Source organism: Adiantum capillus-veneris, chromosome 11 (genome assembly GCF_014529385.1).
Source record: "Adiantum capillus-veneris isolate H3 chromosome 11, ASM1452938v2, whole genome shotgun sequence".
NCBI classification, from domain to species: Eukaryota; Viridiplantae; Streptophyta; class Polypodiopsida; order Polypodiales; family Pteridaceae; genus Adiantum; species Adiantum capillus-veneris.
Window position 1 is genome coordinate 14,936,124 of NC_140941.1, and position 16,208 is coordinate 14,952,331.

General features: G+C 39.2%; 1 protein-coding gene across 1 annotated transcript; it reads left to right on the top strand.

The window, feature by feature from the left end:
- Positions 1 to 11,507: 11,507 nt before the first annotated feature.
- Positions 11,508 to 15,316, top strand: LOC147446918 (uncharacterized). The gene is made up of 9 exons (XM_086524209.1): positions 11,508 to 12,244; positions 12,330 to 12,540; positions 12,628 to 12,759; positions 12,833 to 13,311; positions 13,651 to 13,802; positions 13,893 to 14,210; positions 14,294 to 14,555; positions 14,656 to 15,084; positions 15,160 to 15,316. Exons 1-9 carry the CDS (start codon positions 11,508 to 11,510, stop codon positions 15,314 to 15,316), a joined length of 2,877 nt encoding a protein of 958 aa, XP_086380335.1.
- Positions 15,317 to 16,208: the final 892 nt, after the last annotated feature.

The following is a 16,208-nucleotide window of genomic DNA, read 5'->3' on the forward strand; positions in this document are numbered from 1 at the left end:
AAGTGGCATTGAGCATGGTAGGCCCCACACTTAACCATCCAAGTCCCTCGAAGTTTCTTCAAGCTCTACTTCTACTTCTAGAGCAAGGCAAAGCTATGATCTCTTTACACTTTAGGCATCACTATTTCCCAAGTTCTTTGTATACTTTTGATCCCAATTTAAACATGAAGTTTTAATTAAATTTGTACAAGTTCTTTTTACACTCTTCGTCCCTATCACAATGCAACTTCTCCAAGTCTCAGTAGAACTTGACACCCAATCTTTGACAACAATGCAACATATGGTCTAGAAGTCGACACCAATGTGTTACAACAAGGCATCCTAATACAATCCAAATTGCACTCTAGAAATTGACACCAATGGTTCATAATAGTGCAACCTAGTACATTACAACCATCACTCAAGAGCTTGGTTAACAAAGATTTGTCCCAATATTGCATTTTTCCCAAAATTCCTAAATATGTGTTCTATGGTAATATGTGCTTGACTTAGGTACTGATTTGCTTCTCAGGATTAATGCATAAGAGCAAAATTCCATATCGATTTCTTTTGTATAGCCTACCAGCTAGTAATTGATACATAGCCGATTTCTCGATTAATCTAGTTGTAATAGGAAGTGGTATTTGTGAGTCCACTTGAGCTATTGTCATCAATGTTACCATGTTTTCCGACCATCAAGGTATCATTTCCACGGAGAACAAGTAGGCATCTGGTAGATCATCGTCTATCCCTTTAGGTGATTCTCCTGAAACAATCCTTGACAAATGATATGCTCTTTGATGTGTAGTGCCCTTTTTTACAACCACAATGAAATCAAATTCCAGAAGAATGATGAACCATCTCACTATTCTTCTTGTGCTACATGGTTTGTTGACCAAATATAACAAATCTTGGTGGTCACAAAGAACACAAACTTGCTGGCTAATAGGTAATGTCTATACTTTTTAACGGCATAGATCATTCCTAGCCCTTCTTTCAGTGGTAGTGTAATTCTTTTCTGCCATGTTCAACTGTCGACTAGCATAAGAAATAGAAAAGTCAATTTTCTCGTCTCCTGGTTGAGTTAGTATACAACCTATGGAAAAATTGGAAGCATCTACATGTATATGGAATATCTTATTCCAACCTGGTGCTTTCAATATTGGAGCTGAGGTGAGAGCTTGCTTACGCTTCATGAAGGATTCTTCACATGCCTCGGTCCATTCAAAGTGTGTAATCAAGCTATACATGGGTTTTGCAATTATAGCGTACATGTAAATGAACCGTCTACAATATCCACAATGCCCCATGAAGGCTTGAACCCCCTTAACCGTTGTTCGTCTAGTCAATCAGCAAGACATGAATTTTTCAATATCAGTAGCTATGCCATTTTTAGACACAATATGTCCAATAATTTTTCCTTGTCTACCCATGAATGTGCACTTTTCAGGATTTAAGCAAATCTTACAAAGTCTATATTTTTCGAATACCTTTTTGACGTGTTCAAAATGATCAACTTGGATTGATGAATGTACGCATAGATCATCCATATAAACTTCCAAGAATTTTCTCAGATATTCTTCAAAAGCATGGCTCATCAATCTTTGAAAGGTGGCTGGAGCATTAGTTAACCCAAAAGGCATAATCCGATAGGCAAAAATACCCCATTCCGTTGCAAAAGCAGTTTTATGCTGATCTTTTGGGTCAACCAAAAGTTGATTGTATCCCAAAAAGCTATCTAAGAACCTGTAAGCTTCTTTTCTTGCAACTCGTTCTAAAACATGCTCAGTGATTGGGAGAGGAAAGTTGTCTCTAATGGTAGCTGCATTCACTTTTTTGAGATTGACACACACTCGTAATTTTCCATTCTTCTTGGGTACTACCACAACACCCAATTTGTGTGTTTAATTTCGTAAATGAATTCGGCTTCCTTTAGTTTCTCAATCTGTTTTTTGATTTCCTTGGCGAATGTTTCATTATATATGTATGGACTTTGTCTACTTGGTTTTGCATCATCTCTCATGGGTATGGTATGTTGACAAATTTCTGGATCAACACCCTTGAGATCCTTGTAAGACCAAGCGAAGATATCTCGATATTCTTTTAGCAAGCTTAGCAAAAGATCTTCTTCTTCCTCTGTTAGGTCGTTTGCGATGTAGGCAGGCCTAGGTTCTTCCCCTGGTTCAGCCAAGTCTACCTTTTTTGCGTTCTCAGGCCCTTCGTAGGACTCGCCTTGTTTCTGTAATTTCCTAACAGGTTGTTTGACTATGATTTTTTGATCTTGGAGAGTATACTTTTTGTAATGGGAGGGAACACTCATTACATCCTTACCATCCTCTTCCGTGGTTTCCATTTCGGTCGTATATATCTCCTTTAGAGCTTTCTTCAACTCTTGATATTTCTTTTTCTGCTCAAGTCGTGTCATGGTTGGGTCCTTATCTAGTTTGTTTGGCTTTGCTTGAGTATCCTTCCTTGTTTTTTTTGATGTTTTTAACATTTCTAGATTTTCGTTTGAAGGATATCTGCCACTGATTTTGTCCTTGACACAATCATGTATCTCTATCTGCATCAAGAATTGTGTTCTACTGGAGACTGATGGCATAGGTCGTGTTTTCACGTTTCTGGTGTCTTTTTTTCGTCTATACCATTTTTGTCTTCTCGATTTCTGGTTAGGAAAGTCAAAAAACTTTTCCTCCCCTCCTTTCAAGAGTAGCTTAGCTCTCACATGTTCTTTTTCTGACCCGAATCTTCTGAGGTAGCTGAATGTTCGTGTAACTCATGTGTTGCATCGGGGGGTTGCCATTTTATGAGCCAAAACCCACGAGCTACGAGCTTAGTATCCAAACATGTGGTCAAAATTTCTAGTTTTGCCTACTATATTTCGAAGTGAAATTATCATTTGATAACTTTTAGCTTTATTATAATTTAATTCTTCATGATGTATGTAAGAAAACTAAAATGATTGGCAGCAATAAACCACTCTCACAACTTAGAACAAAAACTTATTCATATGCAATGCCATAGTTTCATCTTATAAAATAAAAATATGAAGTACAAAAAACATAAGTAGCTCACTAGAAAAAAGCTAGCAATGCTCATAAAATACAAGTTGGTGGATTAGCTTATTGGTTTTTAACGCAAGTTTCAATTGGTGCAAGAAGACACAGTAGATGTGTTTGCATGGCATGTTTGTTCTACTGTGCATGATCGACGCACAAAGTCATCACATGTACATGACAAGAACACACAAATTGTAACATTGTGTAAAAACCCTCACAACTTAGAACAAGAACTGATTCATATGCAACGCCATAGTGTCATCTTAAAAACATCAAAATATGGAGTACAAAAGACATAAGTAGCATACAAAATACAAAAATATGTAGGTGTCTACACGTCACACTGCGAGGGCAGTACGAAGCTCGTCTTTAGTTAAAACAGATTGGTGGACTAGCTTATTGGTTTCTAACTCAAGTTTCAAGTAGTGCAAGAAGACACAGTAGATGTGTTTGCATGGCATGTAGCATTCTGCTGTGCATGATCGACGCACAAAGTCATCACATGTACATGATGGAAACACGCAAATTGTAACATTGTACAAAAACCCTCACAACTTAGAACAAGAACTGATTCATATGCAACGCCATAGTGTCATCTTAAATACATCAAAATATGGAGTACAAAAGACATAAGTAGCATACAAAATACAAAAATATGTAGGTGTCCACACGTCACACTGCGAGGGCAGTACGAAGCTCGTCTTTAGTTAAAACAGATTGGTGGACTAGCTTATTGGTTTCTAACTCAAGTTTCAAGTAGTGCAAGAAGACACAGTAGATGTGTTTGCATGGCATGTAGCATTCTGCTGTGCATGATCGACGCACAAAGTCATCACATGTACATGATGGAAACACGCAAATTGTAACATTGTACAAAAACCCTCACAACTTAGAACAAAAATTGATTCATATGCAATGCCATAGTGTCATCTTAAAAACATCAAAATATGGAGTACAAAAACCATAAGTAGCGTACAAAATACAAAAATTTGTAGGTGTCCACACGTCACACTGCGAGGGCAGTACGAAGCTCGTCTTTAGTTAAAGCAGATTGGTGGACTAGCTTATTGGTTTCTAACTCAAGTTTCAAGTAGTGCAAGAAGACACAATAGATGTGTTTGCATGGCATGTTTGTTCTAGTGTGCATGATCGACGCACAAAGTCATCACATGTACATGATGGAAACACGCAAATTGTAACATTGTATGGAACTCCTTTTCTCTTTGATCCTTGTGTAGTCAAAATGAACTCAACATATTCTCGTTGCTGAACCACATTTGTATGCAGTACTTGATATTCCATAGACATTGCAGCATCAATTCTTGTTTGCATTTCCTTACTAATTGCTCTTCTATAGATGACTTTTTGACCCTCTCTGTATTCTGGCCGTGTTCCCTTGTTTGCAATGTTTTGTTGAGGACCTGTAGGTGATTTAACAACACCTGTCTGTGTTACATCTTCCAAAATAAATCCTGCATTTTGAAGACAAAGAATCTCATTAGGATTGAGACGTGTTCCAGTTGCCACACGCCATTTTGCAGGTGCAGTTGATAGCAATCCATAAATTGCAGTTGTAGGTTCCCAAGTGTGCTCCACAGAATCACCACAAAACCATAGCATTTGTGGTTGAATATTTGATTCATCATTTGAGATATGAATTCTTCCATAGAAAGAAGGAGCAGGGTTACCAGCACGCCCCTTTGAATCTATGTATTTTTGACACTTTGCTTTTATGGTTCTAAGATATCCTTGACATCGCACCATGCTTCCGGGATTGGTCCGTCGTATAGCCCACACTATTGGACTAACATCCACCTCTGCTATATGTGTAGTGACTTCATTTTGACTAGCACTCGCAAAGGCAAAAGAGTGTCTTCGTGGCTCTGGCTTGATGATCTTTTGAAACTCTGGTCGGTGGGAATCAAACTCATGAATTGGCAATGCAATTGATCTCGGCCTTTTTTTTCTTACTGTTGCTGTATTCTCATATCCAAAGCTTGCCTCTGATGCAACTCCAATTTCCTCTGCAACTTCATTTGTGAGATCTATTATTTTCCTTTGTGAGTATGATCTTTTTGTCCACATTGCATCTCTTTGTTGCAGCTTACAAAGGCTTGGTCCAGATCCTATGTGTTGCCCCTTCAAAAATGCAGCATGCTTGCCCCTTGCAAACAAGACGCTATGAGGTCTGAGAGACATGCATTTTATAGAGACATGTATTTGACCCCATTGTTGGTAGCCAACCAACTCCCATGAATGGACTCTGATAGGTTACTCCGAGGAACCAAATATCTATCATCTTCTTCCATTACCTAAAAAAATAATCACATTGTTAGTGACAACAAGAAGCAATCATGTGTGAATGTGCTATTTGAGAAAAGAAAGTATGTACCTTTAAAATGTACTCTCCCCAATGATAAACCCTTGCATGCCACCATGAAATCCAAGTTTCAAGCATCCTTTCATTGCTGGGTCTGGCATTACCCATTTCCAATCACTCACATAGAGAATTTAGTTCATTTTTTGCACTCTCAGCAGTAGGTGAATTTTTCCAAGCTCTGCATCTAATTTTGAATTCCTCCCGATTCTCTGGCGAAATGCACTTTCTAGAATGCTTCTCCAAGTTATCCTCCCAATGCCACAAGTAGGTTCTTTCCTTACCTTCCATAACATTTTCAGGACCTCCATTAAAAACTGTCCTCACAGCCAACCAATTTTGTTGAGCCTCATCAGCCATGAAACCATGGAACTCAGCAGCACTAAAACCCTCCTTTTCCATGACCTCATTCAACAAATTCCAAAATAGCACTTGAGCTTCTGTGTCTTCACTTTTGAACTCCCCTATAGCAATGGTTTGGAGTTCTTGCATAAAGGGATTATACACATGACAGGCCATGGAGTGCCAATCTCGTATCCTCTTGACGTGATCAAAGCAAACCCAACAATTTCGTAATTCTCCTGATGGTCGCATTTTGTTCACAAGATCTACACCTGAGCCTGAACCCTTGGTTGTCATCTTAAACACGTGACATCTGGAGTAGCTTGTGGATGATAGTTGACCTGGGAAAATTACTCCATGAATAAATTGCATCTGCTTTTTGATTTTAGGTTCAAGATTCTCTCCAATCCATCATTAAGATCCCTATCATTCCTCTTCCATCTAGCAATCCTAAAAGAAAAGGAAACAGGAAAATTATGAGTAAATTAATGATATGGAAAAAAGAAGATTTTTTCAAACACTAATTCAGGTATATAGATGCTCGTTAAGTCCCAATTTACCTTTTCGATGATAACACTGGCAAGAGTCTCTCAAACAAAGCATTAAGCTCAATGTCTGTAAGCTGAATGTTGTTTTCTCCAGATATGATGGCCTCTAGCACCAAGTCCTCTGCCACTTGCTTTTGTAAACTTTTAGGTCCTGAACTTGTTCCTTGCTGAACTATGTTTTGCACCTTCTGCTTTATATAATCAAATTCCTTTTTTGATGATCCATCACCAACCCTATGTATATGATATCCTAAATGAATTACACACCGGGTTATTGGCTCCATGTCACTATCATGTGGGAGACATAAGTACATCTTGTAGACACACAAGGCAATACAAAATGGAGGACAGTTGCAATGCAGACACTTCAAAGATCCATTTGTGGTATCGCCAACATTTGGGACCTTCTGTACACGACCTTTCCAATGGCAATCATTCTTTGTACGTGTCCTTTGAATATAAGGACATAGTCCATTCTCACACAACAGATGGCCTGCACATTTTCTTATCCTAACTATCCCTTTAAAGCCTGAAACTCGTGATGTTACATCTTCACTCCACACATGTCCACTGAACTTTGTTTCCATACCCCATTAGTGCATTCTATGTTAAGTATTGTGCCCGTGGAATCTTCTATAGTGGCCATTTGAAGATCATCAGCCATTTTGCAGAGTTAGAAATGCTGCAAGGCAGTGTCGTGAACATGTGGATAAGTAAACTACTCTAAGTTAAATAGGTTAATTATTAAAGTTAATATTGATTATTAAAAATTGAATGACTTTAAAATTAATAAATTTATTATTAAAGTGAATAAGTTAATTATAAAAGATTGAATGACTTCAAAGTGTCGAAAACAAAGTAATTATATGCATAGTTATTTTAGGTAATTATTATATGAAGAGGCAAATATTGGGTCAATATCTAAAATGATTCTTTCAATTATGAAACGTTTACACAATTCCACGTTTCTTGTAGAAAATGGTTAATTTAAAAAAATGATTAATTTTAAAATGATTATTATGATTGATCCGATATCCAGGTTTTAAATTCTTAAAATCCTAGCTTTCAAAAATTGCCCATCCACATACAGGTTGCTCTCTCTCTCTCTCTCTCTCTCTCTGTGTGTGTGTGTGTGTGTGTGTGTGTGTGTGTGTCCGTGTTGCTCTCTCTCTCTCTCTCTCTCTCTCTCTCTCTCTCTCTCTCTCTCTCTCTCTCTCTCTCTCTCTCTCTCTCTCTCTCTCTCTCTCTCTCTCTCTCTCCCCCTATTTCGCCAGCGAAATAGGAAGCTACATTATTTATCTAAAATACTCGCAAGTAAGTATTGTTTAATTACCGATACAAAAATACATTATTTACAAGAATAAATTACCAAGAATCCGCTATAAGCAATTATGTACAAGAATAAATTATCAAGGTAATGAGTAGCCGTGTAATGGGGCTGCACCCGTCTACAAAAAAGGACGTGTGAAGTGGACGCCCTCTCTCTCTCTCTCTCTCTCCACCCTACTATTTCGCCAGCGAAATATGGCAGAAATGTGAAGTTCTCTCTCTCTCTCTCTCTCTCTCTCTCTTGCCAGCGAAGTTCTTTCCTGCTTGGTTTGGAGCAGGTGTTCCAGTTCTCACCATATCTGTTCCTCTTGGCGCCTCAGCACTGCAGGTACATGTTCTTTCTCTCTGTCTCAATGATATCCGTGATGCTCTCTCGCTCTCTCTCCCCCTACTATTTCGCCAGCGAAATATGGTGGCAAGGTAAGTTCTCTCTCTGCTTGACTGTTCCAATTCTCACCTCATCTATCAAGGGAGTTGGCTATTCCAGTTGTGCATCTTTCGGTGGCAAGGGAAGTGCCGCATGAGCTTCTCTAGGCGAGGCAACGCATGAGCTTCTCTAGGTGTGGCAGGAGGCAGGAACTGCCGACCTCAATAGCTAACTCCCTACAGAGGGTTATGAAAAAGGCTGGACACTCCCTATTTCGCTTGCGAAATAGGGACAGAGGGTGAGAAAGGCTGGAAAGGGACAGAGTGTGAGAAAGATTGAGAAAGGCTGGAAAGGGTCAAAACTGGAAAGGCCGAGTGTGGCGAAATAGGGACTTAGGGTTGTTATTAAAAGTGTAGAGTTTTGTGCATATATGGTAATATGGTAAATATCTGGCATTTTCTATTCAGCTCCTCTGTAATAACTTTGAAGATGTAGTTATGCTGGTGCTCAATTAGTATCCTAGGAAGAAGAGGTAAAAGCTGGGTATGGCTCTACAAATAGAAGACAGTTTCTTTGTGTATCTCAACAGCCTTTTGGTCTCCTTTGTATCCTCCAAAGCTCAATCAATATACATATAATGGGCCAAACCCCCACTGGCAAACCTCCCCCAACTGAAGGTTCTCATAATTTTAAACTTAGCTCGCTCTTGCTCCCAGCAAGGTTCCCTCCTATTTTCATGTACATACTTGTTATAAATGATATATACATATACATATACATATATATATATATATATGTATGTGTGTTTGCTAGCATCCGAATGATCTCTAAAGATCATGGAGAAGTTAACATGGCAGCTTATACGGTAGATCATTGGCCATTTTCATGAATAGGTACAGATGTAAAATACTAGTATTGTTAGTCCCTAGATATGTATTGACTATGCACAAACCAGGGAATTCAACAACAAACACATATAATCTGCGGAATTCTCACTCTCTGTGGGATGGTTTGTCTCTAGCTATTCTCAAGACACCGATGCTATTCATCACTTTGTGATGAGTCTTTTGGTTAATCCATTGGTCAACAATATGTTAAAGAAACTTAGTTCAAATTTCATTAAATAATTGAGCATTCTTGGACAAGAATTATATGAAGTTGTCATTACACTAGTTGTCATTAATTGAGACATTCTTGGCTAGTTGAGACTGGATTATGTCAACATTGTAACCTATTGTGGGCTCTTTGGTCCCATACGCCTGGCTAGGTGCGGTCGGCCGTCTGATAGCTGAGGTTGGGGGCAAGGGCCACCAGGTTGTGTTGGTGTAACATTCAGTCAATATGGACGAGTCGTCCTTGAAAGCCCCTTATGATGATGAGGCACTTAACTGAGTCAATCCCTCATATCCCTATTTCGCTGGCAAAATACATTAACTGAGTCAATCTCTTAACTGGTACCATTCTCACATTCTCACTTGCTTCCCTATTTCGTTGGCGAAATACTTGTAAAGCTTTCATCACATCAAAATTGGAAGTCTCAGTCCAATATCTCCAACATAGAACCTGTCCACCCACCTACATAGAGAGCTTAGCAAGTACGCAATGTGACTATTAGAGTGCAATAAAGCAAGTGTGGAATCCAAAGCCTAGCAATGGAAAGTATCATTTCTTTTGAGAGCTTCTTAAGGACAGGAATAGAGCTTGTCACGGTTTTCAAAGACGGAAGAAGTTTCTGTCCTCAATAAATTCACATAGATTTAATGACCATTGCTTGTACTTATTGCATGACCATAGGGTTGCTAAGATAGACATTCAAGGATTTCTTCTAGTGTACAGATTTTGACTCTAGGACAAAAGAAGCCTCATATCACAATCAATGCAACTATACAGGTTTAATCTTCTGAGTCACATACGATTGGTGTCACATACGATTGGTGCATGAACAATGGCCAAGAGTAGGTGTAACATTCAATCAATGTGGACCAGTGGTCCTTGAGGCACTTAATAGAGTCAATCCCTCATATCCCTATTTCGCTGGCGAAATACCTTAACTGAGTCAATCCCTTAACTGGTACCATTCTCACATTCTCACATTGCTTCCCTATTTCGCTGGCCAAATACCTGTAAAACTTTCCTCACATCAAAATTGGCATGTGATTAGAGAGTGAAGTCTCAGTCCAATATCTCCAACATAGAATCTGTCCAGCCACCTACATAGCTCTCCCCTGCACTAATAGTCCCCAAATTGCAGAGTGACATACATAACTCTCCCCTGCACTAAAAGTCCATGTCGTCTAATATGACTATGCTCACCATTGGCAAAAGCGAACTTAATGTGCAGGACCCCAACAACTTACCAAATGTCTGTGCTCCCGAGTGAGTAGAATGTCCACATCCCGAGTGAGTAGAATGACAAGCTCACCTTAAAGTTCAGACTTCCAAGATCTGAATTGTATCTAAATTCAAACTTTTGACATTCGAGAAGGACATAATCTTCAACCCAATGTAAGTCCATATGATAATCTTAACCTCGGAACCATGCCCACATGTGCACATGTCCAAGAAAGTACATGTAAGTCCATATGAGAGTGCACATGAGAGTGTACACGGTGAGCATATGAATGCTTGCTGAATTTTTATGAGTGCTGTTTACTCCTCTGGCATATGACCAGGTGGATCGGGTCTTCTCAGAGAGCCATGTACAATTTCGCTGCTCGTGCACGAAAATTCTCCCACAGGTAGCTCTAGTCGCGCTATGTTTTAAATGCCTAACTATTCTGTGGTTTCTTGGCCAAGTCTCATGTTGTTGTCTGCGCGTGGACTTGATTCACAAGCCTCAAGCTGTACTGTCATGGTACAATTTCGCTGCTGGTGCAATCACCATTGGCCGCTCGTTTGAGACAAGGATGGCCTCCCTATTTCGCTGGCGAAATAGGGAGAGAGAGAGAGAGAGAGAGAGAGAGAGAGAGAGAGAGAGAGAGAGAGAGAGAGAGAGAGAGAGAGAGAGAGAGAGAGAGAGAGAGAGAGAGAGAGAGAGAGAGAGAGAGAGAGAGAGAGAGAGAGAGAGAGAGAGAGAGAGAGAGAGAGAGAGAGAGAGAGAGAGAGAGAGAGAGAGAGAGAGAGAGAGAGAGAGAGAGAGAGACTTTCACTGCTTAAGATTTTAAATACTCACGTTGCCTCACTATTTTGCTGGCGAAATACACATTGCCTCTCTATTTCGCTGGCGAAATACCTGATTACCCTGATTACCTGATTACACACCCGATTAACTGATTACACATTGCCTCTCTATTTCGCTGGCGAAATACCTGGAAACAAACATAACCACCCTTAAACGTAAAGCTTTCCTCACACACATACAGTAATTGTCTTGTCGTATATACACTGGAGTGTCTCTTATAAACACATGAGATGGCATGACTTGTTTGCACAAAGTTTGCGGTAAAAGTATGTGGTTTGCAGCTTGACTTTGTATATATTCTAACTTCACTTTGTTGGTCAATAGAATGACACGTGCAGGTGGCCAAAAAAAGGCAAAGCGGGTTGCTGGTTCAAGTTCTCAGCCGAAGTCTAAGAAGGCAACAAAATGTTCCGAGAATGAGCCACAAGAAGTGGAAGAGGTGACTCCTATGGAGCTTGAGGGTGAGATACAAGAAGTGGAGCATATTGTTCAGGATGCTGATCATGAGCTTCAGATTGTGGATGATGATCTTGAGCAAGAAATTGATGAGCGTGTGCCTGCTATCATTGATAAACCATTGGGATCTGATATCTTAAAAGCTCTTACAATACATAGGGGTAAGGCAGTTCCTGAAGTACCCTGGTGTCGTTGTTTAATTAACACCAGGGTTCGAGAGTTGAGACTGGACCTCTCAAATCTAAAAAGAGCTTTTATCCACGAAGGGTATGTTCCCATCAAAGGTCTGTTTATTCTATCTCTACATCTACCTGATGGCACAACTAAACTAGTGGATGCCAAGATCCAATCCACATGGGACAAGCATTGGGTGGCTATCAATGAGGAATTTGAGAGAGAGATTGTGGAAGACCCAGTTTGGTCATGTTTATTCAGAAAGATGTTTTTTGTTTGGGAAGGCAATCATAGAACTGCATCTTGGATGGAAGCAATTAAGGAAGTATGGTCAAGAGATAAAGAAAGACATGTTAGAATCAGAGCCGAGTTTATTGATCCCGAGCCAAAACATGAAGTCAAACTCTTGGCCGCTCTTCAGAGATTCAAGCTGTAAGTTCTACTTTGTTTTATAAAGTAATATGTGAAACCTTTGAATCCTTTTGTTCTATTTTATATTTGTTAATTCTTTTGGCAGAATGAATGAGAATGCCATTGCTTTCACAAGCTTACGGGACTATTTGCAATACACAAGCACCCTTTGCTCTTGTGATGTGGATGATTTTATGGAGGATTTTACACTTGTAGAAAAAATGGCTATTGAAAGAGCACGTGTGAAAGAGGCTTCGGGAGGTCGTAAAGTTTGGTATCCTCTTACGCAATCCTTGCTTGCTCGGATGGTTTTCTCTGTGAGTGTGTCTACAACTTCATTTGATAAGCATGTAACATCAAAATCTTTTTATTGTGTTCCAATATATTTGCTCTTAACCTCTTAGGAAAACTACAAAAAGAACATGGACAAAGACGAGAAGAAGATCCCAAGTGGTCTCCCTAAAAAAGAGCGCGAGCACAAACTCATGTTGATAAGAAAAGCTGTGACCAAAACTTTTGTGCGAAAGATTCATAGAGTGAGTTTTTTACGGGACTACTTTGCATAGAGTAGTACTCTTTTATTAATTGAAGTTAATCTCGTACTTGCAGATGTTGTGTATCATCAATCCAATCTTGGGAAAGACTTGGTTTGATGTGCTTTGGGGATTGCCAATGTTTGATGGCTCTCGGAAAATCACATTGGATAAACTATATCAAATTTCAATTGCAGCATGCTCTCATGAGAAGAAGATTTCTATGCTTGCTTTGCTTGGTGCAGATGATAATTTGAAAAGCTCTTATGGTATTCTTGGAGGTGACCATGAGTACATAAGATGGTGTGCAAAAGAGGTATGGATGGAGCAGCTTTTGACTGGCGCCTCTAGAATGCTTTCTCAAGTGGTGGAGAAAAATATTGGAGGAGAGCAATTGACTTTGCCAGAGCATCCGACATTGGGCGAGTACTTCAATGATATTCTATTTCGGTATAGAGATACCCTTTTTGAGCCTCTTTCAAAGGAAATGACCGTGGCTAGTCCAGCCATAAAGCAAGTTGATCTACCAAATGCAGCTCGAAGAGTTGTTTACAGGTATCTAAATTGATCTCTTTTTTAATGTTATGTGGTACTTTGGGAGACCTTGTCTAATTTCAAGTTTAACAATCTATTGTGAAGGTTTCTTCTATCATTGTTGAGTAGCAAGAAGATAAACACTCTCCCTCATATTTGTAAAGCATGGCCAATGCTTTCACCTCCATCATTTTGCATGTATACTTCTACTATTTTCCGAGAGGATAGAAAGTCCTCGGGTGTATTTCTTCTTAGTGATTGGGAGAGAAAGCATTGTCCATGGTGGGTTGATATGAAAAAAGGATGTTGTATTGAGGAGGAAAATGAGGCATTTGAAAGGCATCAAAAAGGAGAGTGCAGATCTGACTCAGGGTCAATTGGAAATATGAATGAAGATACATTGAGGCTGGTGCAAGAACAACAAAGAAATATTTTAGAAGCTGAGAAACTCCAATTGGAAAAGCTCCCTGCAAAGACAGGTAGACCAAAGATTACTGTTGCTGACACACAAGGTAAAGAGCATGATCTTGCATGCATATTTTTTGTTTTTCATTGCATAATAGTTTAAAATTTGATCATGCTTTGTTTTGTAATACTTGAAGGGAATGAGTGTGTTGATGTCGATATTACACATGTTGAGAAAAGAAAGAAGAGCGTCACCAATGACATGATATACTTGCCAATTCAATCTTTCTCTCGACTCTCTCATCGTGCATCTAAGGAGAGTGTGGCAGTTCTTGAATCTAACTACATCATCTTGGGTAAAGACATACTTGCGGGGAAGTTTGGTGGGGAATTTGAAAAGATACGATCATTTTTTTTAAAAGCTGGTGGTGAGAGAAGGCAACGACACAAGAAGACTTGCGCTTGGAGTGTTGATTTATGTGTTGTTGACTTACCAACTGGATCAATGGTTCCAGGTAATGTTATTTTTTTTAGGAAGTACTAAATTGCAAAGTTGATTAATATTAGTATGCTTTCTTGATGTGTTTCTTAATTGTAGGATACGAGACTATGCCTTCTTGGAATGATATCTCTGATGATCATGTACTCTACTCATTGGGCATTGCGGTAGCTTTTATGGATGACGGTGGATGGACTCTTGTTTTGTGCTCCACATCCTCTCTCCCCATTGTTGAGCGTATGGTCTCAAAAGTTCGGATGGAGGTTCATCTTCGATGGCTGGCTGAGACTACAGAGCCATATGCTTATGCAGGAAAGAGTGATTTTGTGGTGCACGTAAGTCTCAATAAGAATTACATAATGTAACATGATCAATTGATATTTGATGTATTATATATTAAATGATATTTATTTTTTTAAATTTTTTTAGGAGAATGCATTTCATGTGCTTCTTTTAAAAAGACGTGGCTGCACACCATTGCTTCATGTTGAAGAAGGCAATGCAATAGGAAAAGAGCTCCAACAAAGTTTGGACTCTTATATTCTTAAACATTTTCTTCCATCATCACAACGCTCCAAACAAGCAGGCAATCTTGGAAGTTGGCGAGGAGGAATTGAGAAAAGTCTTGTTTTCATGCTCATGTTTGTGGAGTTTCTAACTGCGTCAAATAGCACTGTCTTGGAGCTTGGATCAGGGACAGGACCAATTTTGAGAGCATGTCTACATACAGGAAGGTGCTGTCTTGGAATGGAGAATGACCATTCTATTATTGAGAATCATCTTCGACCTTTGATAGCTTCTCACTTTGTGGATGTGGGAGCCTCCTCCTCATACATACCAGTAGAGGATGATGATATAGAGATCTTTGACTTTCAAGTGCCCACAGATTGGTAAGGTTTTATCAAAAACTCATTGAAGTCTTCTTAATAATTCTTTATATGGTTGAGATATAACCTTAGAAATAGGTCTTTGCCATGTTATGCTGCAGATATGGCAAGCTTCATGTGCCAAAGAGATGACCATTTTGATCGGCCATTGGTGGAGAAGCGAAGGACACGACCGATTTTTATTGATGACCTTGCTTTGCATTGTGATGATGCTACGAGTAGCGAAGATTTATAGCTCTATGTTTTGTATTGCTAATATCTTGGTATTAGACATTATGGTTTGATTTGACATTATATTTTTGTATTATGCGTCAAATTTGGACATATTGCCGCATTATGGGTTTCAGCTTGTTGGATGTATTATTTATGAACATGGCTGGAAAACAGCAATTTGGAGAGAATAGTAGAGCAATGGGAGTCTAATGGATCTTCAGGCATTGGAGACTAATGGATCTTCAGGCATCGGAGACGCCTAAAGATCCATGATATGCCTGACGATCCATCATGCAGTAAATTTTAAAGAGTAGAGCATTAAAGCTGAACTGTAAAAAACGATGAATCTTGGTATTATTCAAATAGTCTTTTGTGACAAATTAGATGCAATTCGGGTCCCTTTTAAGTGTGCTCAAGCAATGCCTATCCATGTGCACTAATAAACCAGTTTTCAAATTTAGCCGACGAATAGAGCAAGAAGCTGCCTGATTTGTCTCAAAGTTGAATACGTATCTTGCTTGTTCAAGCATTTCAATATGGGGAAGAGAAAAATTAGTTCTTCATGGTCTCCATATGTGAAATTTTTGCCGAGATGATGGTCTCAAAGAGGAAAGGGCAAAAATGGTCAAGTACTCATCTTGTACACACACATAAAAAAAAATTGCTACCGTACAATAAGCAACTAAAGTGATGCAGTGTATGTAGCAGAAACCTTCGGGACGTCGTCTGAATGAAAAAAGTGTCAAGGAGATCCACCTTTCTTGCACAGAAATCATTAGTATACACATTGTTACAATTGGCCTTCTGTGTCAACAACAACAGTAACAAATGATGGGGTTCAACGTTGAAGAAAGAGCGGAATGATAGCATTGACCAGTTGTTTTCAGACAAATGTGCATGCCTCTTGAAAATAT

Coding starts and splice junctions, on each gene's coding strand:
- LOC147446918 (XM_086524209.1), top strand. CDS start 11,508: ATGACACGTGCAGGTGGCCAAAAAAAGGCAAAGCGGGTTGCTGGTTCA. Junction 12,541..12,627: donor TTGCTCGGATGGTTTTCTCT/GTGAGTGTGTCT, acceptor TTAACCTCTTAG/GAAAACTACAAAAAGAACAT. Junction 14,211..14,293: donor AACTGGATCAATGGTTCCAG/GTAATGTTATTT, acceptor TCTTAATTGTAG/GATACGAGACTATGCCTTCT.